The 26,423-nt window shown below is 40.8% G+C and overlaps 2 protein-coding genes across 4 annotated transcripts in view; one reads left to right on the top strand and one right to left on the bottom strand.

The window, feature by feature from the left end:
* The window catches only part of LOC136714846 (ERI1 exoribonuclease 3), an 81,288-nt gene extending 80,052 nt beyond the window's left edge, over window positions 1-1,236 (top strand). For both annotated transcript variants that reach the window (XM_066692468.1, XM_066692469.1), the window contains exon 8: window positions 736-1,236. In XM_066692468.1, coding sequence (XP_066548565.1) covers window positions 736-818 — 83 coding nt within the window. In that variant the 3' untranslated portion in view covers window positions 819-1,236. The remainder of the gene's footprint in view (window positions 1-735) is intronic.
* A 5,276-nt stretch (window positions 1,237-6,512) lies between these two features.
* Window positions 6,513-26,400, bottom strand: dmap1 (DNA methyltransferase 1 associated protein 1). Of its 2 annotated transcripts, none has more exons than XM_066692457.1 (11): window positions 26,158-26,400; window positions 25,388-25,492; window positions 22,966-23,057; window positions 22,090-22,285; window positions 21,616-21,774; window positions 20,967-21,134; window positions 18,382-18,567; window positions 15,656-15,727; window positions 13,040-13,112; window positions 9,746-10,029; window positions 6,513-7,390 (listed from the first exon to the last, which is right to left on the bottom strand). In XM_066692457.1, exons 1-11 carry the CDS (start codon window positions 26,383-26,385, stop codon window positions 7,331-7,333), a joined length of 1,623 nt encoding a protein of 540 aa, XP_066548554.1. In that variant the 5' UTR covers window positions 26,386-26,400; the 3' UTR covers window positions 6,513-7,330. The 2 variants fall into 2 exon arrangements, with proteins under 2 accessions (XP_066548554.1, XP_066548555.1); XM_066692458.1 differs by having other exon boundaries at window positions 26,171-26,259.
* Between the last annotated feature and the right edge of the window lie 23 nt (window positions 26,401-26,423).

Raw genomic sequence — 26,423 nt, 5'->3', positions numbered from 1 at the left:
ATGTGCGGTAATGAAATGGAGACATCAAGGAGCATGAAAAGAAAGAGGGGGGGGGGGGGGGCAGTAATCCGACAAGAACGAAGCTGTCCGCAGAACGGGTGAGAAAAGAAAGAGAGAGATAGAGAGTGAAAGAGAGAGAGGAATAAGAAGGATCGCCTTTCGCCTGTGTTCCGTCAAGGGAGAAATTACACATTTACTGAGGTTTTTTCTTAAGACGACGGCCCCCATAGATCAAACCACTGGATTTACGAGCCAATTTTCAACATGAAATATAGACACCGGGAATCAATTTTACCTGTGTTTTCCAGCTTTTCTCCCTCTCCTCAAACAGAGCACAGCCCTCCGCTCTTAGAAATGCGCCGTCTATATTTTATTTATTTAGTTTCCTACAAGTTACTCCACGGAACTATATTTTACTGATTGTAAAACATACATTTCATTTATTGAGTTTTGAAAAGGTACTATTTGGGAAATTCCGGAAGCTGTACGGAACAACGGATATAATCTGTGCCTGAAGTGAACAAACATTGCCACCTCACTGGTAATACAAGGCCTGTAGCTCAGTAAAGCATTCATTTAAAATTTTGAAAGATTGTTTTTAGCTGTCTTTTGAAACAGTCTGCAATTTAGAAATGTTTCTGTGCTCAATCTTCTATGGAAACAACCTGAAATATTGTAAATGTAGCTGGTATTGCCACATTAAGTGAAGCGTGTATTGATCGTTTCCCCCTACAGATGACTCCAAGAACATTGCCAGCATCATGAAGGAGCTGGCCAGGCGAGGTTTTTTGTTCAGGAAGACATCACCCGTCATGTGACTGTGGTCATCCCTCGGCCGTCCCCGCCCAGGACTCCACTCCTCTGCCAGGTCAATTTCGTTTGCTCTGTGGTTTCGTCTGGTGTGAGATTATCATCATTTCTTCTTGGCTGTGATCCGAACGGGGTTTATATTTATATCTGACGCACAAGAGGGAAATCAGGTGTGGAGAAAGAAATCAGGCCGCGTTACAGTGCGGGAACTTGTCAAACCCCCCTCGGCTTCTTCTGATGGCTGGTTTCCACATATCGATATTGTGAAGTTGTCCTCGCCGTCCCTGTGAGCGCCGGGGCTATTGAAGCTTTGGGATTGGTGTCCCTGACAGTACGAGTTCAGACTGTGCTCTCTCTCCATTTTCATCTCTTGGAAAAGGCGAATGACTCCCTTTAAATAAAAGAAATGTAAAACCTTGTCTTTCACTTCCACTCTTGTGTTGCATAATTCAAGACTTGGACACTGCTGGGTGTTTCATTTCACAACCTGACACCTTATCAGCCTTCAACAACAAAAACTCTGTAGTGCCCCCTCCACACTCAAACGGTGATGTATTTATTTCAGACATGCTTCAAAAAATCGACATTACTCGGATCTCGGTTAGCTTTGGACACCGCAGTATTTGTGTGGCATTGTGTGTTGTTATTATCTGAATAGAGAGGATTATGACTTTTATATGGGAACCAATGTTTTCTCTGAAGAGGGACCCCACCAAGACAAAGTTTTAATGACCTAGACAGCAGCCATGACATCTCTTTCTCAAAGCCTGTGTTAAGCTGGTTGAAGTTTTTGATCTGAGTGACTTTCCTCCCCAGCTCAGAGAAGAGTACTGCTGTAGCATAACAAGCTTAATAGCTTCCTTCTGCTCTGCTCCTCAAACACCAGCTCTTACACTCGAAAACTGAACCCAACACTGCGCTTTCTTATGTCTCTCACACACACACACACACTGCAGTTTGGGTTTGTAGAAGAAAGAGAATAAGGGAAAGAAAAAGACGACAAAATGACCTGCTAATACCTGACTGGCAGAAAGAAGACTACAGTGAGAAGAGAAGGGGAAAGGAACGAAAAAGTGCCGACACTAAAGGGCCCGTCTGCTTCGTTGAGGTCTGGGAGAGTCATGTCTGTATAAATTTACATTTCAACAACCAGGATTGCCCCCGTTTTACTTTCTACTTGACTTCCTTGAAAATCTTCCAGACTAACATGGCACTGTGTCTAAAACCACCCCCCACCCCCCCAAAAAAAAACACAGACAACTAGTTACTAGACACTGGCATTGGGAAATGTACTAGAAAGACATTGTTGCACTTCAGTGACTCTGGATGTTGCTGTCATTTAGTGCCTTCACTCGGCTCTGCTTTGTGTTTGCATTGCTATGTACAGAGATGTTTACCAGGGATACGGAGGGAGCGTTGGACTTGAAAGCAGCGGCGTAAAGGAGCAGAGAGAGAGAGAGGAGGTGGATCGGCTAGTTTACTCACTGAAACTCTGGATGACTGCAGTGCAGTTTCTTGTACGCAAAACGACAAATTCAAATTCAATGGCACAATCGCGTAAATGACAGAATTGTGTTTTCTCGCGGGTTCTTCTCATTTCAGCCTTTGTGTGTGTGCAGTGTGTTGTGTGCAGTCAGACAGTTCCAGTGCGTTTTGGTTTTACTCGGCGAGGAAGCACACATCATTAGCTGGAGTGCGACACTGCCAGCTGTTTCTCAAATTATTTTCTGCGATCTGAAATGGAAGACGTGAATGTTTATTCTTTTAATGCAGTTATACTGCCGGGCTCGTGAGTGCAGCTGTTCTACCAGTGAGGAAAACATCACTGCACTATACTTAGCCTGTTGTGATTTGTGGCTTTGATGGTCACAAATGCAATTATCGGAGATTCACTCAGATATGTGCTAGCAAGTGGGTGGATTTGCATGTTAAATTCAGTGGTGTGCCACATTTTTCTTCTTTGACAAGCTAACATGCTTGATCGTGGCATGTTTCGGGAAGTGAAATTAGTCTTTCATGAATTGTGAGATTGCCTTTTCAAAGTCCCCTCTAATTCTATTTTCGGGAACCAAAACCCTTGATTGAAATAGAGGCCCTGTAGACCCCTAACACGACGTGGTGAGCAGGGATGGGGTCTGGAGATTGATGTTGTGATGTTTCCACTCCTGTGTAGTGTTGGACAGCTTTCAAAGTTTGTGTTTGCGGTAAAATCAAATTCAAGGATGCCCAGAGTCAATACGTGATATTAATACCCGGATAGTATGATTGTTAATAATCGTAGCACAGTGGTGGTGAAGTTGGGCTCACGGATTTGAAGCGAATCAGAGACGGTTGCCTTTAATTTCTGCAGCAGCAGCCTTGTCCCTCCCGGCCCCCGTGTTGATTAACTTGGCTGCGGTGTCTTTGACCACTGGTCGCTCTATCTGTGGCCATTGGATTTTTGTATCCTAGTGCTTGTGCATGCATTTTTCTCCATATTTATCTCCTCACTTACGGGGCCCTAATCAATAGGCATATTAATCATTGGGGGAAAAAAATGTGACAAACCAATTATTAATCTGCCCTGTCAAGTCCAATACAGTAATGAATTTACTAAAAATTGTCTTAACTTCATCCATTCATTAACTGCTGATGGGTGGCACACTTCACAATGTCAGTGGATTTTCTGTGTTATTGATGCCGGCGCTGGCAGCTAATTTACAACCCTGCTCCTTTAGCAGCGCTCGGCTCTGCGCTAATAAAATGGAGCTTGATAATCATTAAGGACCTGATGGAAGGAAAACAAGCTTTGCTATCTATATCCCTCTCTCTCTCCCTCTCTCTAGCTGGCTTTCTCTTTTTAATGTAACGTCGTCTGTAGAGGCTGAGGGTTGAGGAGTTTGTGTGTTTGTGAAGGAGTAAAGTGTGATGGGGGACCAGATCACAAGAGTAACACAAATTAGACCGACTGTCGTTCACGAAAGATGCAGTGGGCTAAGAAATGACAAAGGCATGCAATAGGTAGATAGTATTTAATGTTAACATCTGTCACAAAGCACGGTTTCTTTTTTTCATGGTTTATTCAACAAAAAGTGCAGTTGAATCCTGCTGCGTCCGAGTTGGCAAGTTGTTGAGGGAAGAATGTAATTCCTGCTTTGTTAATGTAACCTTGGCTCAAGTTGTACGGGGGGTCCATTGAGCTCCAGCCAATGCGAAAAAACATTCAAACAGAGACGGCCCTCTTAGGTCACTGAATAGGACACCGCTACCCTCGTAAAAATATAACAGGACAAATGAACACGATCAAACATGGATGATATGGTATTGATCATCTATGCGCTGCATGGCAGAGCGCTGGGATGTGACTGATGTGATGGAGAGGGAAAAGGTCACAGTGTGGAGGCCGGCCCCGGGCTGTGGGGGGTCGGAGCAGCACAGGACGCAGGCTGTGGAAACCTGGAGCCAGAGAGCGGCCAGTGCAGCCCAGCCACGCTGTGATCCCTGCGACACACTGGGCCCGGTTGCTTGTTTTGGCTCAGGATCCCCCCCGACCTTCCAGTGGGCTGCAGGAAAGCAGGCCGCCCTGGTCCCCGTGCTGCCCAGACCGCCACGCAGAGCCCGAGCTCAAACAATGGCCTGGAACGGCAGCAGCAGCAGCACCTGCGATCACACAGGGGGGAAAAAGCTGTCCCGGAAACTGCCTCATGCTGCAGGAACATCAGCCGACTTCCCTGCGCACTGTCATCACACGGCTGCCCACAGACACGCTCCTCTCACATGTTTTTAAATCTAGTTCAGCACAAGGGAAAGTTCCTCTCACTGAATATCTGCACTTTTCCTCCCCTGATATCTGCGACTGCCACACGTCTTCCTTCTCCACATCCACAGTGGTGCCAATCCTGACCCTCAACAGGGGAGCAGGCCTTCTGGTTTGGGGGGAGACTCACACAACCAACATGAGTTTCATCTTGGTCTGACAAACAGAAATATACATATCAGTTCTGTGAAAGCTTTCCATTACAAATACTATAAAAAGCATCTTCTCGCTCTCCTACATCCTCCTAGTGGATTACTGACACATACAGATTTTAAAATATTTTTTTTTATAGATCTATCATGTAAGGATCCAGGACCAAAGCTGACCTGTCTAGATTAAGCTCATGTACAGGTCTCAGTAAGTGACACGTGAATGTGTTTTGAAGCTGTGCTTATCCTGAGAGGCAGCAAACTGGAGCTGCATTGGACCCACAGCCCAGGCCCGGCCGACTCCAGTGCAGCTCAGGCACTGTATATACTGTATGTTGTTCAGTAGAGTTAATTTATCCCTTTTTTCAAACCAAATTTGCATACAAATGAATTTCAAAATGGGCTCAATGACATAATTGACTCGCAATTAGAAATGTTCAAGAGACTGGTCACTTTGCAGTGGCCAGAGCGAATACAAATTGGAAAAGGCCTGCTTAGCATTTTAATGAAGCTCTACTGTAAGACAAACTCATTTTGTCTCTCTGTGATGCTGACAACACATTTGACAGACATTTCCCCATTACTTTGATTTTACATGTCACCTTGTCAACACTGTGTTTTTGGTCAGCTTTCTTCAATCCTAATTATATACAGCGTATTTACAGGAGAGCTGCAGAAGACAGGAGTAAATGCCAAGAAATGTGTTCCTGGATGTTCAAATCTGAACTGGGGTCTCAGTGACAGCTTCTTGTGACATTGCAGTTTAATGACCCTTTTTTTTTTTGTCCTGTCCCAGGCTGGACTGAGGCGTAATTCAATTGGAAACTGCTATTTAAAGTAGTAAAGCAGGACTGTGTGCGTGAGTTCTGTGTAAACCAGTGACAGCAGTGGTACCTCCACAGTTATCCATTGGCCAATTACTCTTCCACGCCGCCTCGCCGTATTTTCTCCCCTCCCTCTGGCGTTTACAATAATGTCCCCGGGATGTTTTATCACCGGGGCGGGTTTAGTGCTGCTCCGCACGCCGCCGCGCTGTAAACAAGGGCCCCAAACGAAGTAATTCACAGAGCTCATTAACATCATCTCCGTCACTCACCCAGCCGTTAGTGTCAGGCCCCTCGCAGCGCGCCGCGCAATCAGCATTAACCATGTCAGGCCCTTAATGGCTGCAGGCTGTAAAAGCCCTGACAGCCAGAGCATCACCACCGCGGGGAGATGACAAACGGCGCTCCCCGCTCTCCCACTCCCTCGCTGTCTTTTTAACCCCAAGTGGCAGGCTCTGCAGGGATAAACCCAGTTACCACGAGACACCTTCCACCCAATTAACCTGAGATATTAGACTTACTATACTTGTGCTGCTGTTGTAGAACAATTGGAAACTACTAGAACACAGAAATCTTTGGCAATTTTAGACAACACACGCTGCTGCCAAGGGCCAAATAGTAATACGTTAATATAAAATTATTTTTTTCTTTGAGTTCATAGTCTCTAACCCTCATATCCAGAATTCAAATGCATGCACACTGTATTTCAATCAGGGCAAGTTCTTGAACTCAATGGGAACCAGTTCAGAGCACTTTGTGTCCACAGTGAAGTCTATGCCTGAGATCAGCAGGTTCATGAAACTTCTTCAGTTGTGTCCTAATTTAAAGAGACTGTCAGTGTCAAATGTATTTATTTATTAGATGACATGGACAAGACTTTATTCTGATCTCTGAAACTAGTCTATACTTGATGAAATAACTTTAAAACTCATGCAAGCTGAAAATGACATTTAATATGATATTTTTCTGAACAAAAACAAACTTATCTACACAGACAGGCTCAGGTGGCTCGGGCTCAGCAGAGAACTGGAGGGATGGATGTCATATTGTCCCAGTGTGCTCCTCTCTCCTGCTTACTCAGTGCTAGCCTTTATAGACATGTGCCTGAATGATGAGGGGTACAGGTCAGGGAACCATTGTGACACAGAGAGGTAGTTTAGTCTGGAAACTAGACGGGCCATTTTCACTCCTTCGGCAAATATCTAAAAAACATTTTAAAACATACCCCCTTCACTATAGCAGAGACTGAGAGACAAGATAAACAGGAAGTCATCAAGGCTCTGCCCCACAGATGGTCAGTCTAACGCTACGTTACCTTTCCCCCCGGCACTTAATACATGCGTCTTAAATGCTATTTAAAAAAATTATACATTCCCAGAAAAGGTCACTTCTTTAGGGTAAATTACAGTTGATCAAGGTTCATTTTATCTTTCAGAGTAGAAAAAACAACAGCAAATGAAACGGTGGACTGGAATGCGAGTGAGAGTCCAGGTGGTGTTGGGGATGGTGTGGTTGAGACTGAAACGGGAAGTGGCGAGCGAGTGTTGGAGTTGTGGCCAGCGGTGTGGGCAGGACTTCCTCTTCGAGAGACGGGCGGGCGGTCTGGCAGGGAGCAGCTGGCCTGTCCGCTGATGGATGGGAACCCCAGGACAGCTGAGAGGCTTTAGGAAGCTGCCGTGGCTGGTTTAACAGAGACCAGTCCATGCCCTTTCCCTCAGCTGGGTTCCTCCTTGACGCATTTTTAAATCTCTTCACAGTTTCTTGGCTTTCTTTATAGAGGAAGAACTGGAGGCCGATTCCCTTCGTTTCCGCTATAAAACATATTGAAAAAAGGACAATGTCAAAGGTCAGTCTTGTATTTCCTGATTCAGTCCTTACTGAAGACCAGGAGTTGCATCGCCATCGTGAAGCATAACAGAACAGCTTCTATCAGATCAGCCCACCTCACAACAATGACAGCGATCAGAGTTTTGTGTGTGCAGAAACGCTGCGTTGCGGATTTACGATGGGGAAATCATGAAGGGAAAAAAATGTGCATCAGACGTGCCCTGAATGTTGCCCTTTGGGTGTAGCATCTGCAACAGAGAGGCAGTCTGGGATGAGAAAGGCTAACTAGCTCTCCTCTTTTCACCCAAGGGGGGTTTTCAGACGCGTTTTTAAACAATCTTTCCAGGTAGACTAAAATGGCCACAACTGTGAATGCGCTTGACCTTTCTCTCTCTGGACTAATCTAATTGTGTCGTCTTTATGTAATCAGCCAGTAAAGGTCACAGCGGTATTTAACATGGGAACCCTTTAGCTATGGAATTTGCCTTGCAGTAAATTACCTTTATTATGTTTCATTCACATGTGTCACACATATAAAGGCTCAGCTTAACTCCTTGGGTGTCAAGAGGCTTGGCTACACTGCCAATAGTTAATTCACCAGAAGGACACAACAAAGGAGACAATGGGCTTTTAAAAAGTCTACTGAGGAAGCCATGCTGTCAACGTGCACAAGAAGACCCGTGCCCATAGTCTGGACAAAGGAAGATGGAGACGGAGACGGAAGAGTCTGTGGTCCCGTTCTCTGGAGAGGTTAGTATTTATGCGATCGTATAGTATTATAGAGGCAGATGTGAGTGACTTAAAAATACTTTTAATTTTAATATTAAAGGCTTATTCTAAACATTTTGAAATTGTCACTACTTTGGGGGCTTATTTGCTTTTTGAAATTTGTGTTGGACTCACGGCAGATCACAGTAAACTGCCATCTAAATATGGAATTTGAAGCCAGTGAAAACTTTTGGCAACTTTGTCAACAATCAAAATGCGTCATGGCCAGCCTACTAGACACAAAGTTAGCCACCACATATCACCAATAAGAAAGAATAGTTATATCACTGAAAATGTGAAATGTGACCCCAAAATTTTCCGAGATGGAAGTTGTTGGAGATGCACAGCTCGCCTCAGGATGATTAACAATTCAGAAGAGGCTTAATGGCCCGGACTCAAGGCGGCACCAACAGGATGGGATATAAAACTCACTGAACAAGAAAATGACAGAAAGCGAAAATAAGCAACAGCACGGGGTCGGCAGCAGCTCGGTCTCCAATATATGTTCCCCATATACTGTTTAAACAAAAAGGGCCTTGATTTTGTGAATGTTAAAATGACAGCACCACTACCAACAAGCTCTGGTTTTGCTGGTTTTAAAGTTAGGAGAAAAGCTGTTGTAGATGTATGACACTATAATCCCAACGTGGTTTGGACTTGAGGACTGGACCTCAGGTAATGAAGTGCCAACCAACAACAGTGCCATTTCTAATTTACAAACCACGTGAAAGTGCTGCCTCTTCACAGTACAAATTAAAGTCAAGTAGCACTTTCATACACACGTCTCATGCTTCAATAAATGTCTGAAATACTGCCAAAAAAAGTAAATAAAATGTATTTATACAAAACCTTTTTATAGTTTGTGTAAAATTAAAGCAAGTTTATGACTGGCACATAAAAAAGGCTTGTTACGAAAGCCTGAGTGGAAGTCTAATCTGTGTTGTCCTTCAGATCGTACCTCTAAACACACTGTACTGTTACCATAGAAGTACGGCTCTTCGAAACCCACGCCTTCTAATCCAGTCTGAATTTGTTCTCCAGTAAGTAATGGAGACTGGCTGAGGGATGTTTGGTCTAAATGGGGGGGATATAACATATAAGAAAGGCAAAGTTTTTCCAAAAGAACCATTTAATATAATAAATGGGATATGTGCGACTGTAACTCCAGTAGCAAAAATGGCTTCTTGTGAACTTACTGCAGGTAGGATGCTTACAATGCGAAGACGGTTAATTAAACACAGATTAATGAGATTGTTGCTTCAGTGCTGATCACAGGGAACCCTGACTGCCTGTGTTCTGGGCAACTGGTCATTTTAATAGCATTCAAGACAGTTTTAAATCTGCCAAATCTTGTTCAAATGTACACCGCTTCCTCTGCTCCACAGCAGCCACTGTGTGTTATTCCCAAGTCTTTACTGTCTGTGAAACGAGGAATAACATCTCAGGGGTGTCATCCTACAGACAGACAACGGTCTCTAAGACATGCAGGTTACATCAGGATGGCCTACGAGATGTTGTGAAAGGCTGCTGCTGTCATCTCTGTGTCAGTGCGGTCTCCTCATCATACTCACAGAATTGGGCGTGAGTGGCGCTCCCACCACGTCGATGATCTGGTCCTTCCCCTCCCCCTTGATGTCCTCAGTGCCGCCCCCTAGCGGTCCGTCAGCCCCCAGGCCCTCCCCCAGCGGTGTGCTGGTCCCACCCGCCTTGAGCAGCGCCTCGTAGCGGTGCCGCAGCATCTGCTGCTCATACTCGCAGTTGGCGTGGGCCTGCTTCAGCTCATACACCAGCACCAGGTCGCTGCGCAGCTCATTGAACATCTGCACGATCTCCTCCGTGGGCATGGGGTTCAGATCTGCAGGGAGAGCACAGGGAGGGCGTGAGGAGCCGGACATCTTCAGCATTCATTTCACTACCAAAGCCAAGTCAATGAATGTGTGCAAATATACTGCTATTACTGTATAAAGACACTTTACAGACACCTAAGGGTTAAGATGATGATATACCGTAGGTAACTAAGAAAATACTTCAATAAATACAATTATTTTATCCGACTTCATTACTTAAGTGCCAATAAATTGGTGTTTGGACATTTTTACTTATGTCGTAAGACATGTTTTTATTCTATTTAAAATCGTACTCAGCCTACCCAGAGAAGCTGACTGCAGTGAATAAAGAAAGCTTGCTGGACAACAGGGCTTCACAAAAACTATCCACATGCACTGAAAGACAGTATGATTTTGAAGATATTTACTGCATATGCCGATGTATAAAACCATACCTAGGTGGCTTTTTTTTTTTTTTTTTTTAAATACCTCCTAGTTACAATGTCTGGCATTTTATCCGGTATCGGGGAAACCAGAACAGACAAAAAAAACTCCAAGTAATCCCTCATGCTTAAGCACCGCTGCCAGTAAAGTGTTTCATAAACTAACAGGAATAATCATCTAAAAGAGCCGAAACCTGTTGAAGGCCCACCGCTCTGAGAACAAGCCCACCCTGCAGTGCTCAGTGACCATTATGCATTTTCATCTCGCAGAGTTTGAGGCAAATCAAAGCCTAGTTCTCTTGACATAAATCAGATTTACAGTGATGTAGCCTCTCTCGCCGAGCCGTGTTCCCTGCCTCTCGCCAGTCAGGTTTGCATTTGTATTGGATTTAATTGATGCTGTACATGTACTAGACCCCTTGGGCTTGTGGGGGGGGGGGGTGGTCCTGCTGCACTGATGAGCTTCGCACTGTATCGGAATAAAATCATTTAAAAACAAAGCTGTACACTTCTTTATCTAAACCCCTGTGCATGGTTCACTCTCTCTCTCTTCCTTCCTTATAGGCCTGGTCTTAATTAACCAGACAGAGACAAAAAAGGAAGGAAGATCTGGCCAGGAGGTAGGCTACAATAAGCCAGACCGAGACTGCATCTATAAGCACGTCTCGTGATCCGACACTACTTGAAAAGATTACAAAGCCTTTTCAGAATGGATTGAGTATTATTATGGGATTGTTATATCGTTACGGGGTAACAGTAGCCTCTGCCTGAACAAAGAACTTTAAAAGGCCTCTCTATTGTGTCTCTGGGGGAAGGGCCACGTCCATGGGCTCACGAGGGAGAGAGACAGAGGTTAATACCCCTGCATTGTGCCAGACACCCTGAACAACATCTTAACAGAACACGCAGCAGATGGGGTCCATGTTCTGCTTCAAAGTAGCAAATATTAACAATCTTTTTCTGAGATGTTTACACAAAGGAGAACTCTTCAAGAGCCATAAAAGGACAGAGCACTATATTCAGCTAAATAATCACTGAAACTGGATATTGTGTATGAGTCGCATGCTCTTCTGTAATGCTGTCGTACTGCAAGTGTGAATTCAATGTAAGCAATTAAGATGTAGTTCTGAACTTGTATATCTTGAGACTTAATTTGCTCCACAAGGAGAGTTCTGGTACTGAAGTTTAATATTTTAAGAAAAAAGAATAACCAACTGTCTCAAGGGATATTCACTGACAGATGAACAAGAAAAAAAAAAAAGCAATGCAAACAATTCCAGAGCAGAGTATTTTTGGATTGGATTTTAAATTGCAACTGTGAATTCTTCAGAGGTTAGGTAAATAGTTTATAGATTATGTATTATAATTACAGTATATTTTTTTGACTTCATGTTTCTATTATTTAAATTAATTTCCTGCTTGAAAAGCACAGTGGCAGCGAGCAGCCCCGGAATGGGATGATTTAGTGTAATGGAAGGAATGAGGCTTCATTAGTGCAAATTACCTTTTGTCTGCTGAAGCAATCTTGCTCAGTGTACACTACAGACGATAACACCACTGGCAGCAGTACAGGTAGCAAATTACTCGGAGGGTAGGGTTAAGTGAAGTGTGGTGCGTAATGTATTACCTTTGAATGGTAGCCTCGGTCACAGCATTTCAAGTATTTTGCTCCCTGTTTATACATTTTGCCCGTGCAGAACACCTATGTTTAATTCATGCATTCATGTTTAATTCAATCCAGAAATTAGTTTTAGTCCATTAATTAGCAATAGTGGTTCTTCAAAACAAGATCTGCATAGCAGGGGTCACACATTTCGGGGCTTTGCGCAGTACAGATTGGACTAATTCCCTCGCTCACTTTCGCTGAAGACCCCGCGGTTCTGTGCTGGAGAGTTTTCACCACTTATTGTAGTTGAACAAGGGGCGCCGCAGTGACTAACAATGATACTGTAGAAGCAGTCAGACCTACAACACCATCTCTGAGCTACACAACATTACTGAATACATAGTGCAACATCAGTGAATTTTCATTTTCTCATGTCCTTTTACTGGAGCCATTTTACACACGTCGAGCTCCTCCATATTCCTTATTTGGTCTCCGTTTTAAATAAAATACAGAAAAGAAAATTCCTTTTTACCCCATGGATGCAGATGCAATGTTGTAATTATTTTGAACTGAGATGTAAGCAAGATGATGCACACCCAATTAACAGATCTTATGAAAACCTCAAACTGTAAGCATGTTATGCTCTAAAATGTAACCATTAACATCTCAAATGGTATAACCCAAGAGAGTAGGAATAATTTACATGAACAGAAGCCTAATGATTTAAATAGACAGAATGTGTCCACCTAATGCCGTGCTCTCTACAGAGTGCCAGTGGTCAGGTTAAACAATCCTCCAGCATCGCCACTCACACTGGGGGTGACTTCACAGGTTAGGAATCAAAGCCCCGAGTGGCTCTTTGAACCGCGCCCCAGTCATATCTCTGTTCTGCAGCCGAGCAGCAAAAGCACAGGAGAAAAGGTTCGACAAATTTCCACAACAAAGCAGACGGGCCTGTCTGTCTCGCAGCCTCTGCCTGCCTGTACTCACCCACTGCCTGTTCTGTGAGGATCTGCTCGATGGCTTTAATCTTCTTCTGTCCCACAGAGCTCGGGAGTTTCATCTGCAACACACGCCAACGGAAAATCATTAGAGATCCATTTTGCAGATAAATGAACAGATACCCATAGGTTGCAACGCTGACAAAACCACAACTTGGATTTATTCTAAATTTTGTTTGAAGTGGCTTTTAAATTAGTATCATTCACACTTACCAGTAAGCAAATTAAAATGTCAAATAAGGGTTTAAGTGCTAAATAAAAGAAAATAAAAAAGCAGAGAAGTACAGCAGACTACACAGCACAAACTATACAGGGTTAATTAAAGGGTGCTGACAGAACTGCCTTGGTATCTTCAGATTACTCTAGTTGAAATTTAGACTAGTCTAAGCCTGACTTAAGTGTATTCTTAAATGTACCGACAGCATTTACCGCAGTGATCACTACATAGCAAGTCTAAAGTGTCATAATAATCATTCTTTTTCTTCTTTTATGAATAATAACATGTAATGAACTACTGTTCAATTTATAAGAGGAGAAAAAAGAAAAGATCAGTAATATACTGCAACTGACTGGAATGCTCAGAACGAAGAAATCTTTTTTTCACAACCAATGTCAAAGTGGAGAGCAACTCAGTCATTGTCACTCTACTGATAAAGTATTATCACTCCAGGTTTGAATTACTTTACTTTTTAAGCCGAGAAAGCAGTCATTAGTCCGGTCACTATCAAAGCCTTTATTAGAGTTGAAAACAGGTGAGGATGTTATTGCTTTTTTTACCCTTATCTTTTGAAAAAGTACAATACACATATACAACAAATGGCTAATGTGTAATTTAAACTCTGCTCTCAAGATTAAAAATTATGCACAATTCTGAATTACAGAACAAGCTTTAAAATTGCTTTCAAGAATCATAGTTTATTCAAATACCTACCAATAAGAATATATTGTGATCAGGATGTTTGCTAAAAGAACAAACTCTCCCATTCAGTGACTATATGATAGCCCTGTATGTTAATCAAGTAATGATAAATAGAAGTTATTACACACAAACATACATTTAATGATCCCCTTGTGCATGCACACAGAGTGTATGTGAATGAGGAAGGCTGAGGGTAATAAAAGCTGAATTGAAAACAAACGTAAATTAATTCTATGAAAAAAAGCCAGTCTTAAAATTAGTCGAATGTCAGGAAAATGGAGGAAAAAAACACTTAAGTTATCAAAGTTAATTCCTATGTAATGCACTTCAGAGACGAGGTTGTCACTACAGTGACACATCTAAATCTGTTTAGTTAGTGGAGTCTAGCTAACGGATTATCAGCCATATTTGAGTAATAGACTCCTCATTTAGCTTTAATGCGTTTTGCATAGAGAGCAATCTCCTCTCATCAGTCTTAAAGATAAATCGGCTTCCTTGGCTAAATTTTAAAGATATTAGTCTAGCGGCAGCTGCATAAATCATAACATTTTACTAATGAGAGCAAAGTAAAACACACTCCCGCTTCTTAAGCATCTAGCAATTATTTCATGATTTTCTTTTGTTTTCAAAGCAAAGGGCAGATCATTTTAGACCTCTTTAAATACGGTTAATGCGCAATATCTGGAATGCAGTTAACCCTTTCAGACAATGTTTTCTTTAAGTCAGGCTTATATTTATATGCCATTATTATTATTTTAAACAAATAACGTTACAGAAAATCACACACAATATTAAAAAATAAACTGTCAGTGCAGATAAATGAAAATAATGTATATGTGCCAGAATATATTCCAGTGTAAAGGATGTATTTTTGTAATGCTATGTCTTACATCTATCTAGATAATACAAAAAATGTATCCAATTTAATCAAACCAAATCAGGTATTTAGTCTTTAATTGCTTTTACAATCCAGGATGTAAGACCCCATATATTATTATTGTTATTATTTATTTCTTAGCAGATGCCCATATCCAGGGTGACTTACAAAATTTAAGCGCAATACAAAGTGTTTGTATACGATACAAAATATTGTATACACTTGTGTAAATTGGAATTTGTAAAATGTATTATGCTTTGAATTGCACTGTATTATGTAAATGTAAATTGGAACTTGTAATATCTTTTATGCCTTGAACTGCACTGTATTATTGCACTTTGTATTGCGCTTATATTTTATAAGTCACCCTGGATAAGGGCGTCTGCTAAGAAATAAATAATAATAATAGTAATTATAATAATGTTTTAATTGATTTTCCTTAAATGTCCCTGTGTATTTTATAAGGTGTGATGTGTATTAATGTATCAAAAACATACAAACTCAAATCTGAAGTCACATTTCTGACGTAATGAAAGTCATGTGGTTTAGAGTGTTTTGTAAATAGTAACATTGTAACACAATGTCTGGACCACTGGGTGTAGAGACCCCCTCTCATTAAGTGTGTTGCATGAAAATATTGGATAAACTGCTTTCAGTTAGGCTACACGACACTTAGAGATGGACCGCCTCCTCACCTCAGTGAATCAGGCCTCTGAGTTTGTTATATAGACATCACTGAACTTCAATTAAATTAAGTATATGAACAAAAATACTCAGGAACTGCAGTTCAGGTTTAAAATCACTCTCACCCTTTGGCTACGAAGTGTGACGCCCGCCGATTTGAAGTCAGGAAACTTGATGCCTGCCGTCTCAGGAACAGCCTGTAACAGGAACGGGGGTGGAGAACGTTAGTACATTAGCAGCTCTGTACAGGACGTAACACACAGTTCTTTTGGATATCTCTGGTTTTGGAAACATCAAAGTACAACAAATGATTTGGGACTGTTGATACAAATGCAATTGACTGACAGAGATTACTCAATCCGGTACTTTACTGTTTTTCATGCATAAAAATCGGATCAAGTGATTGGTAGATAGAGACATGCTTAGGGGAAAGGGAAAAACACACAAAAAATCACTTTGTACACCTGTCAAACAGAGACAGCATGTAATATTTCATCTGATTAGTACTGTGCATACCATTATGGCACAGAAGACAAACAAAATCAAGACCAATTAATAGCAAGTATGTAAAACTCTCCCATGTAATTTAATTGAAAGTGGAACAACCTAAAAGCAGAGCTACCACTTTTCTCCCCCCCCCTATGCTCCCTTTATATAAAGATAATAGCCCTTGGTGAGTGGTAGACACTTGTCACTTCTGATGCTTGTGCTCTTTCAGCGCGGGGTGTAAAGTAGGACTTGGAAAAGGACTTTCCGACACAAGTGCCTGCATTTCCATCAGAGCGAAGAACAATAAAATAAATAAAATTAAAAGGAGGCAAGACAATGTTGCAACCACTTATATCAAAAGCAGATTCTTTCCTTTGGCGCACACCTGTATGTAGGATTGTTTCACAGATGCTCAAACTGACAGGTACCCTGGCACATCGCCCCTCATTAGAAGGGGCTTGCTTGCAGAACACCACTGCTGATGCAAAGCTACTGTTCCTTGGCTCCCAAATAGATTAAACACTTAATCTAAAATGGTGTGGGTATACAGATATCACACTGCTGTAGCTGTGACATGTAGTTTGTTTTGTACATTGTATCGTCCTGCTAATTTGTATAACTTGTCAGCATCTCACTGTTTGCCAGATGTGATGCTTCGGCTGGGATGGAGATATTCATTTGAAGATATTTATAAAGAACAGCTCTTTGAACATGTTTCCCCCCCTCTCTCTATATAGAGACTATTCTCATGCTGAGGTTTTCCTTTCTTTGCAAGAAGAGGTTGGAGGTTCACATTGTGTTTGATTCATCCAAGACCCCATAGTCTTCTTAAATAAAATGAGTGCATCATATTTCCTTGTCTCCCAAGCAGATATGGCTTGGTCTTTCAATCTAATTTTAGAAGGTATCCAATACACCCAAAACATTTTTCTCCCTTATAAACCGAGTTTGAAAATGAAAAGGTTGCAGAATATTATAATTTTAATATGATAATGTCCCACTAATATACTTTACTTATGATGGCGTTCTCCTCCAAAGCTTTCCAACATTTTCTCCATAAGGTTACAGCACACTTGGAATAAATCATATTGCACTGAATGTGTGTGCCAAATCAAAGGGGAAAGAAATTAAGGATGTGGACAGTGCATAAATAAAGAATAACAATCTGTTTCCTGACACTGACATCTACATCTGTAGAGCCCAGACAGTCAAGGCTAAAAAACAAAACACAAATGTGCTCAGAGGTGATCGAAGGACTGTCTGTAACGAAGACAATTAAACCCTGGTTTACAGTAAGGACTGAAATCTCATATTGCCTGTAGATTGGGGATCTCTGGTGCTTGAGTTTACAAAGCAAACACACTAAACAGAGAACATAAATTAATGGTTATTCCTTGTCTATGATCATTATTGCAGTCAGTTTATGTTAATTTATTTTAGTCCCATTAATACTGCAAGCTTGGTAAGTGTACGCTTCCCAGTTTTGACCCTATTCTGATGCATCTTAGGGAAGTGAAAAACGAAATCTGGCAATGTCCAAAAAGTATGGTACTGGGTTTTTTCTATGCTTGATAGAGCATTAACCATAGGTTTGTTCATAATTCTAAATGTATTTTTGTGCAACATGAGATGAATCAAATAATCTAAATTTCAGAGGGCAGAACCTAACCTTTATAGGAAATGTTATACTGTTTTAATGGCCTCCAATGCAAGTCCTATCCCCCTATTTATAAACACCAGAGACAAACAGCAGAACACAAGATCATTGTTAACATTAAAATTGCTATTTTAGTAATAAACCATCACCTCTAACCTTCCTGTTTCCTTGGGTTACAGTACAGTTCATAATTATTTAATGGTAAAAAAAAAATCTCTTTTCAGTGGATTCGAGAACTGTGTATATGAGAGATGTTTACATTTCACATTAAACCTTTAAATTCCTTTAATACGTTATAGCAGTCTATTGCAGCTGCTGCCCCTCCTGCACACCAGCAGATGGCACTGCAGAGAACTGGATTGAAACAGGAGTATTGTACACTGGTGGCCAGAATTATGGGGACACCTGTAAATAGCCCTTGACAAAATGGCAGAATCAGTGAAAATTATGTATTTATATACAAATGTATTTATATTGCTAAGGGGAATGCATATGAAGAGAGGAAAACACTGTTAGAAGTGGGCATAAAGGCAAAAGTGCAGTAATGTGTTTATGGATCATTTTCTTTGCTCAATATGGCTAATCTTACCTTGGGTGCAGTGCAATAACAAAAGATATGAAAAACATGTCAGATTTTCACATAGAAAACAGCGAGTGGCCGCCACACCTGTCAGGAGAGCTAAGGGAAGTGAAAACGCATCTCACCGGTTTCTCGGTTTCTCGTTTCTGAGGAAGTTTCTTCTTGGTGGCTTTGCGCTCGGCGCGCCGCATCTCCGTGGTGGTGTCGGCGGCCGTGATGAGCTTCTGCAGGTCCTGGGCCTTCTTCTCCCGCTCCTTCTTCCTGGTCTCAATCTTGCGGAGCTCCTGGATCAGATACTCCTCTTCTGCCACCTGCAGCGCAGAGACACAAACAGCAGCCACTCAGAGCACAGCACCTTGGGCAGGGCGGCAAGGAGGCAGCTGAGATGCCGGGGTATATGCGTGTGGGGGGGAGACGTGCTCAAATTCAATTAAAATACCACTTTCTGCAGGGTCAACGCCCACGTCTGAGCAATAACCCATGGCCAGCTTTGAGCAGAGATTCACATTTTCTCCATTAATTTCCCCAGTATTAATAACTTTGTTCAAGTAATGCCCTTGGGGAAATCTCACACATCTGTGCTGGTCATTTTTAAGCAGTCCCTATTTAGACAGAAGGCTTTTTGCTACCAGCTAAAAGGCAACAACACAATAACAGTAATATTGCAAACAAATTCAGAAAAAAGTAATATTGCAAAATATTTATGTTATTATTATGGATCTGTGGTCTGTAGACATTGAATACAAAATTAAGGTAAAGTAATTTGTTAAGTATCAAAAGACAAAGCTAATGCAATTCCCAAATGTAATAATATTATTTCCATGTATTCATTTTTTTAATAATGTACGTAAAATATTACCCCAGAGAAAATACTGCAGCTGGTCATTTTTATATATATATTAGAGCATACTTGCTGGTGGTTTATCACACTGGACACTGCAGGCTGAGAGTTTAAGGTTTATAATTACATATTTCCCAGCTAAATCGCCAGCTCTGCTCATTTGTATTGATGATTACTTAGTATTTGATTCTGCTTTCGAGTTTTAAGCATGCCAACTGTAAACTATTAATATACTTTCCATTAAAAATACTGCAGTGACAGTGCCTATGTTTAGTTAATTAACACAAATTTATTTTAAAGCCATTTTTCCACATTTAAATTGGCAGAATCCTGTAAAATATTAGGTTTTGCCCTGAAATGTAGTGGAAACACCCTCTGAATGTCTTGCCTGTGCTGGTATGAATCACAGTTATCATTAGCTACAGCATCCAAACACAATGCAACCAAAATACTTTACCCAAAATCACCAACAAATTAACACAAACAGATTTTCTGTTGACGAGATTTTCAATTAATTATTTCATTACTATACAGAACTGCTGAACACCCATTTAATTTTCCAATGTTCCAGTACTAATTTTCCATGCAAAAGAGAACGGATGTCCGGATGCCCCTTCCCTTAGTGCCTCCTCTACCTCCCACACATTACACATTACACGACTTTATTACCTCCACGGGTCATTTCACTAAATTGGATAAATGGCAACGACTGCATATTAAACCTGTAACAGTTTACTGTCAATTACTGAACATGACAGAATACGCACAGATCAATAAAAAGGAATTAGTACGGTGTCTCTCTGTACAAAATTGGGAAAGAAATTTGACAAAGTCAGAACAACAAATCAGCATATCTATGCACCACCCTGCAGAGAAGCGTTCTGTGTACAAACCATTTCATTTAAAAGAAGAGAACAATAAGTTCCTCATAGGCTTGTAACACAAAGGAACAGATTATCAACATTACGAGACTACAACAGAATAGAATACAAGCATTTGTTTTGTGTACATAACAGAGGTCTATACAAGGGTATAGGGGTGTTTTGTTAGTTGTGCATGAAACCAAGAGGATTTATTGTTTTTCATTATCGTGCGTTCTGTACAAAAGTTTCAAAATGATTGCCTCCAATGTGCTCCACTGCATTGCCCTGTGCTCAGCAGAGGAGAATACTGCTCACACTCCAGTCAATGCTGATTGGAGGGAATTTCTTTATATCCCAGGATGCATCACTTACTCCTGTAAGCAGCCGATTCTTAATTTAAGAACAGATGTATGTTCATTGCTAAACAATTTGAAGTATTTTAGCCACATTTAAATTGCCATTGTGTTCATTATGTAAGGAAGACATCCACCCCACCTGATAAAATCCATTCTGCAGATAATGTCCAATTGTTAAACAGCAAAACAAACAATTGATGGGAAAAACTAAGTCAGAGTTGGAGACTGAAAAATCCGCAGTATATTATTCTTAAAACAGGAATTGCTGAGGGTGACGAAGACAATGTCTAGATTTCTCCCTGAGGGCTTGGAGAAAGATGACCTCTCGCCCCATGCCATTGGGACAATGACCTCATAAAGCCTCCTTCTTATTAGAGGACTAATTCACAGCTGAGGGATTGAGCAATCAGTACTGTGGTGATACAGTGTGGTGAAATGAATAGGTATTATGTTGCATGACTACAAATAATGATAAATTGCTGCCATCTAGGGGGCCAACTACAAACTGCTCAAAATCTACATTCCAATGTATAACCACAGCGATGTAGTCCACTTGCAATAAAATCAAAATCACCTGTGCAAGCTCAGATATAACTACCTATTCTAGATCAACAGCAGCCCTGGAGAGGCAGGGGAGCCGAGGGACGCACCTGCTCAGGCGTGCGATTGTACAGTCTCTCCAGCTGGTCCTTCCGGCGCCGCTCGTGTCCGGCGTCGAACACGTAGATCTTAGGCTCGGTGCCCGAGGGAGCGCGGATCTTGGTCAGTTTCGCACAGATGTTGTAGTAGCGCTCCTTCAGGTCTTCCACGGAGCGTTTCTACACAATGGGGGGGGGTCAACAATAATCACACACATCTGGAATATAGTTTAGTATAAGAAGAGCAGGGGAGGAGGATCTATTTGAAAAATGGCCTGTTTTTTAAATGTTGTTCCTCAACAGAAAACTTAAATTTCACCTCAATTTCAAACCATTTGCCATCCAAGCTTCAATAAAATGTCAACTAAACAACTCAATACTTACATACACAGCCCTAAAGATAAGAGATTCAAAGAGAATAAAGGGGCAAGTGCTCCTATTTTATTCCCTACTCTTCATTTTTCTTCATGTGTTCACTGCTAGTGAGATACTCATCTCAGTTTTCATCAGATTGCCACTATTTCTTGCGTGAAGATTCACACCGTTTCTCTATCTCCGAGAATAAATCTTTTAGTTGTTTATTGCTGCCGCTGACACTTTTCCCGGTGAACTGCGCCCCCCCGGTAATGACGCAGATAATGTTACTCTCCCCTCTGCTCACCCTGAACTGCTGGTGGTCGTAGCGGTCGTGGATGACAATGAACCGTAGATCAAAGCGTTTGCAGAGGTCAAAGAGGTGATCTGTCTCGGCTTTAGTCCATCCGTCATCGTGAAGGTACATCTGATACTCCTGCTCCGAGTACACGGGCACCTGCACAGTCTGAGCACAGGAACAACAGGTCTCTCACAGGCCACTGCAGCGACTGTGTTCAAAGCAACTGTGCTCTCCATTATGCAAAATCTAAAAATTGCCAATTGGTGATAGTATAAAGATGCTTTTAATTTCTAAATAGAGACCAATTTTGCTTTGTTTATTGTCTCGGGTTACACTTCAATTAAAAACGGCATTTCTTTCCAGTTACTGTACATCATTCATTTTTCGTTACACGCTAACTAACACACAACACTACAATTATTACACAAAGGCAACAGCATCAGTCAAGGCTCCGTGCTAAACCCTGTCCAGGCAGCTAACCTTGTTAAAGCGGGCGAATGGGTAGTCCTTTCCCTCCTCTGCCATTCTCCTCCAGTGGTAGAATATGGCTCCATCCCTCCTGGCAGGGTTTGTGAAAGGCATCCACTTCCAGGGGCGAACTCGTTTACAGCCCAGCTTGGCCTTGACTGTCCGGTAGCCCTGGGTCGTGTCACTGGGTAACAGTGGTGGGGCATCTCTACAGACGAGGACAAAAGTCAAATTAAATCAATCCAAACACACTTGTCTTTCAAATGAATCCTTGTCTGAGATTTAAATCACACAGCAGGGATAAGAAGAGTGTAGATTCATGGGCATCATATTAATGCTCCTATTCAGGTCCAAAACCCATCTTTTAATATGGATTTAAAATAATTGAATTGATACAAAAAAATGATTGGTTTGGGACACAGTCGCCATGTGTAATGCACTCTCTGAAAGAAGCCGTGTTGCCAGTGTCAGCACTTTTCCTGTGGTTTCCCCATAGAAATAAGACACTTTGGTTACTCATGAGTGTCCCCTGCACTCAGCAGTTACACGTGCATTCTCTGCATAGTTGTTAAACACTGCAGTGCTCTGTAATACAAGGATGTGCTGATTCAAAAAATATTTCCTCCCCCTCTTGAATTCTGAGCTATTTCAGTCATGAGTATTGGATTGTCAAACTGGAATTGATACCGCTCATTAAAAATATGTTTCTGTAAAATGTGCAAGGAGGAATTACCTCCAGAACTGTGTAGCAACTACAAGAGATCAAGGAATGGTCTGTGGCAATTAATTGTATCGGATCAAACAGCTGAACATTCTTTCAAAATAAGAAAAAAATTGTATGTTTCCAAATACAAGAATGTCTCAGTGTTAGTTTAAAAACAAATGTACTTTTTATCTGAATACAGCAGCGCATAGACTTCTCTGTGCATCCCCTCTGGTCTTTTAAATGTCAGTGTTTCAGTTGATTTCTTCGACTTTTTCTGAAATGAAAATACAGAAAAGACAGGGAATTAAAAAACACATAAATACGTTCAATACAAATCTCAGATTTACAACTAGCTGTATTGCTGCCCATTACTTTTTAAAAGCAAAGAGAATAATGAACACCAAAACACTTTTGAATGCTAGTAGAAATCATATTTTCCATTATTTTTCTTTCTATAATAAAATTCAAAAAAATGCTAGAGAAAATTGCTGAAATTCCGTGGACCCCTTTGTAGAACCCAGTGCTCACCACCACATGGGTTACATACAGATATCTGTGAAAGCACCAAAATCCCACTGTAATAGATACCAAAATGACAGCTTAGCAACTCAATCCACTCAATAAGAAAAACAATGAGGGAAAAACGTGCACTGCAATAACCTGTCTATATAAATTTATAAACTTTTTCCCCCTTCTCTAAAGGGTGTCTCTAAATGATATATGAAGTGCCACAGTGAGCCCTCCTGAAGACACAAATGGCAATGATTCCCTTCCAAATGTCAAATGTGACTCTTAGAGATATTCAATGAGCATCCTTTCTTTCAGCTCCTAGCAATTTAAAGCCCTGCTGCCCACACAGAGCCTGTCTCAGGGAGAAGGTAAATGCTGGATTTGTCTGCCTAGAGGTGAAATGTCCACTTGAGACAAACCGAAAGGTAGTTATTTACAATCCAGATTATTCAGTGAATGATGTTTGCAATAGAAAATGCACTTGTTTCTAGGACACAACATGAAAAAGTCAGTATTTCATATTTACAAAGATACTTTGATGTACTCTTCGGCAAAGATCAGTGATTAATTTTCTTGAAGCTGCCTTGACAGCTCATTGTAAATTCTCTTCAAAGGATATCAAATGCCCACCAACACAGTGGGAAAAATTATACACTGTCAGTTAACATTTTAAATCAATACAGACCTATTTTTGTGTTTGTATAGTTCAAATACAAGTGTATGTAAAAAAAGCAACAAAGGAAATAGTACCCACACCTATAAACCAAAAGTGCATTGAACCTGAGTATTAATAACAGCAAAGCTGTTGTGCAGTTTATTACATATATTTGGCAAGCACTGTGTTCTTAAATGGCAAATAACTATTTATGACTAAAACCTTTAAATTTACAGTAAAAAGTTGCTCTGCATTACTGTAAGCTAAATATAACTAAAGCTTTCCTGCATACTTAAAATAAAATTAACGGTGCATCTTCCATTACTTCAAATACAACATATACCAACAGCTTGTCATTCCTTGGATAGATTGCAATGCTAAACACTTGAAACACTGTTGAAGAATTAGCAAGAGAAAAACGAGATGTGGATTAGACATTCACCAAAACTGGGCTGATGAGAGGAAGGATTACACAGGATTATATATTTGAAGACACCAGGTCTCTTATTAGAACGCAGCACTGGATCGGATATATGTTTGTGCTGCAATAATACACTCCTCCTTTTATACTTGTATGATTTGGGGACAAATGCATGTCACTTGTACGGGTCATCTAGACCTGACCAATGGGGCAGTGTATTGTGTTTTTGGGCTGCATACTAGGTTTAAAGTGTTCACCAATGTAACATTATGCATCCAGTTATTAGGTAAATACAAATAAATATTGATTAAAACATCACTTTATTAAAAAAATACATTTACAAAACATATCTCAATTAATTACAGCATCTTAAAGACTAAGGACTAATTAACTTAACTGATTCCCTAAAGTATATATTTTCCCCAAAGGGAAAAAATCTATTCCTCTAAAAATTGCAGTTGTACTGATTGCAAAACTGGCCTTCAAAATCAGTCAATGACTAACAAAATACTTTAAATCAGGGGTTTCAGACCCAAGTCCTAAATTAATGTCAGTATTTAGGCTTATCTAAAACTTTAATATTTTATTTTTGTAGCCAGTTTTTGTTCCAACCTAGGTCTTAATTACATAATTGAATGGTACATTGCTTTGTTAAGTCAATTAAGGATTCAATTAAGCAATTAAGACCTTGGTTGGAACAAAAACCAGCAGGGCAGGGGGTACTCCAGGACCGCTTTGAAAACCACTGCTGTAGATTGATATTCACTTAATAAAATAACAATGTTTCATACAGTAGAACAATCATTTGGAATACATTTTTAGATAAGTAGCTTTTTCGAATTACGTGTATTTCTATGTTATAATGGTTATAAAGGCAGTAGTGGTGTTGATCTCAGTACTACATGAGGTGGCACAAGCACAAAGACCCTACTGAAATACTTTATGACAATGGACTGTGAATGATGTGGTCCGTTCACACCTGAACCTGAGCATTAGAGTGATTAAAACGGGCTATTACCTTATCCGAGTTAATGATGTCCTTTTTACTGATTGGACCCGCATCCATTTCCCCACCCCCCAGCTCCAGGATATCTCGCACATCTGCACCCGTCGTCATTTTCAACTGGGGGAAGAAAGAAACGCAGAAAGAAGTATTATTTAGTGTGTGACGTCAATTCTGTCCTCAATGGGACATTTTAATGACTGTATGAGGTACACTGTATTGTGACATTTCTTAGACCGATTTCTTGCAGCACACTACAGTAAACCTATAAAGTCCAAAATAAAACTAAGTGAAAATGTGTATTTATACTGGTTTACATTCGCATACTTTAATGAAATTAAATGGTAGAATAACACAGTGTAATTCATTGAATACTGCCCCATTATGTATAAAGTGATACTTTGTTGTTTAAAAAAAAAAATGAAATTTCAATAATCCTGAGATTAAAATCCAGTAAATATGAAGAGAAAAGGTGATATTCTGTTCAGAGTAAATATCGCATTGTTACTGATCCTAGACAAGTGCACATACATAAATATGGTTACACGATGTATTTCTTCATCTGATAAATTGTAAACATAATCCTGGAGTATCCACACCCCGCGCCGAAAAGACCGCAAATACTACACAGCTCGATTCAAAAGAAGCGCTTCAGACGATTGGAAAAGCCCCGTAAGAAAACCCGTGGACTCCAACAAGACTAGGCCTCAGCACGAAAACGTTAAAATGAACACACCGTGTTAAATACTTTATGTTGTGTTTACAACATTATATACAAAGGTTACCTGTGTAGCGTACCTCTGGCACAATGCTTTTCCTATTAAGAAGAAAACGTCCAGAAAAATATGTATTAGAATCCGTTTTCCATCTGCTTTAGTCTTCATAAGCAACGAGCCAATGATAACATTAGCATCCTGGTTATTGTAGTTGTTTAAAACCCCTCGGACTACAATGCCCAGAATGCATCGCTGTGAAGGCTCATCATTGAGGCAGGAAGTAACCAATAAGACCATAATAAACTCTTCACGTAGCAAAAACTCGATAAACATAA

The sequence above is a fragment of the Amia ocellicauda genome, chromosome 19 (assembly GCF_036373705.1).
Source record: "Amia ocellicauda isolate fAmiCal2 chromosome 19, fAmiCal2.hap1, whole genome shotgun sequence".
Lineage (NCBI taxonomy): Eukaryota > Metazoa > Chordata > Actinopteri > Amiiformes > Amiidae > Amia > Amia ocellicauda.
Note: the sequence above shows the minus strand (reverse complement) of the source record. Positions and strands in the feature narration are given on the sequence as shown.

Excerpts from the sequence above, each read along its gene's own strand:
- dmap1 (XM_066692457.1), bottom strand. The coding sequence starts at position 26,385 with ATGGTCTTATTGGTTACTTCCTGCCTCAATGATGAGCCTTCACAGCGA. Across the intron at positions 21,135-21,615 it reads ACGACCACCAGCAGTTCAGG|AAACGCTCCGTGGAAGACCT; the intron begins GTGAGCAGAGGG and ends CCCATTGTGTAG. Across the intron at positions 15,728-18,381 it reads AACGAGAAACCGAGAAACCG|GCTGTTCCTGAGACGGCAGG; the intron begins GTGAGATGCGTT and ends TTCCTGTTACAG.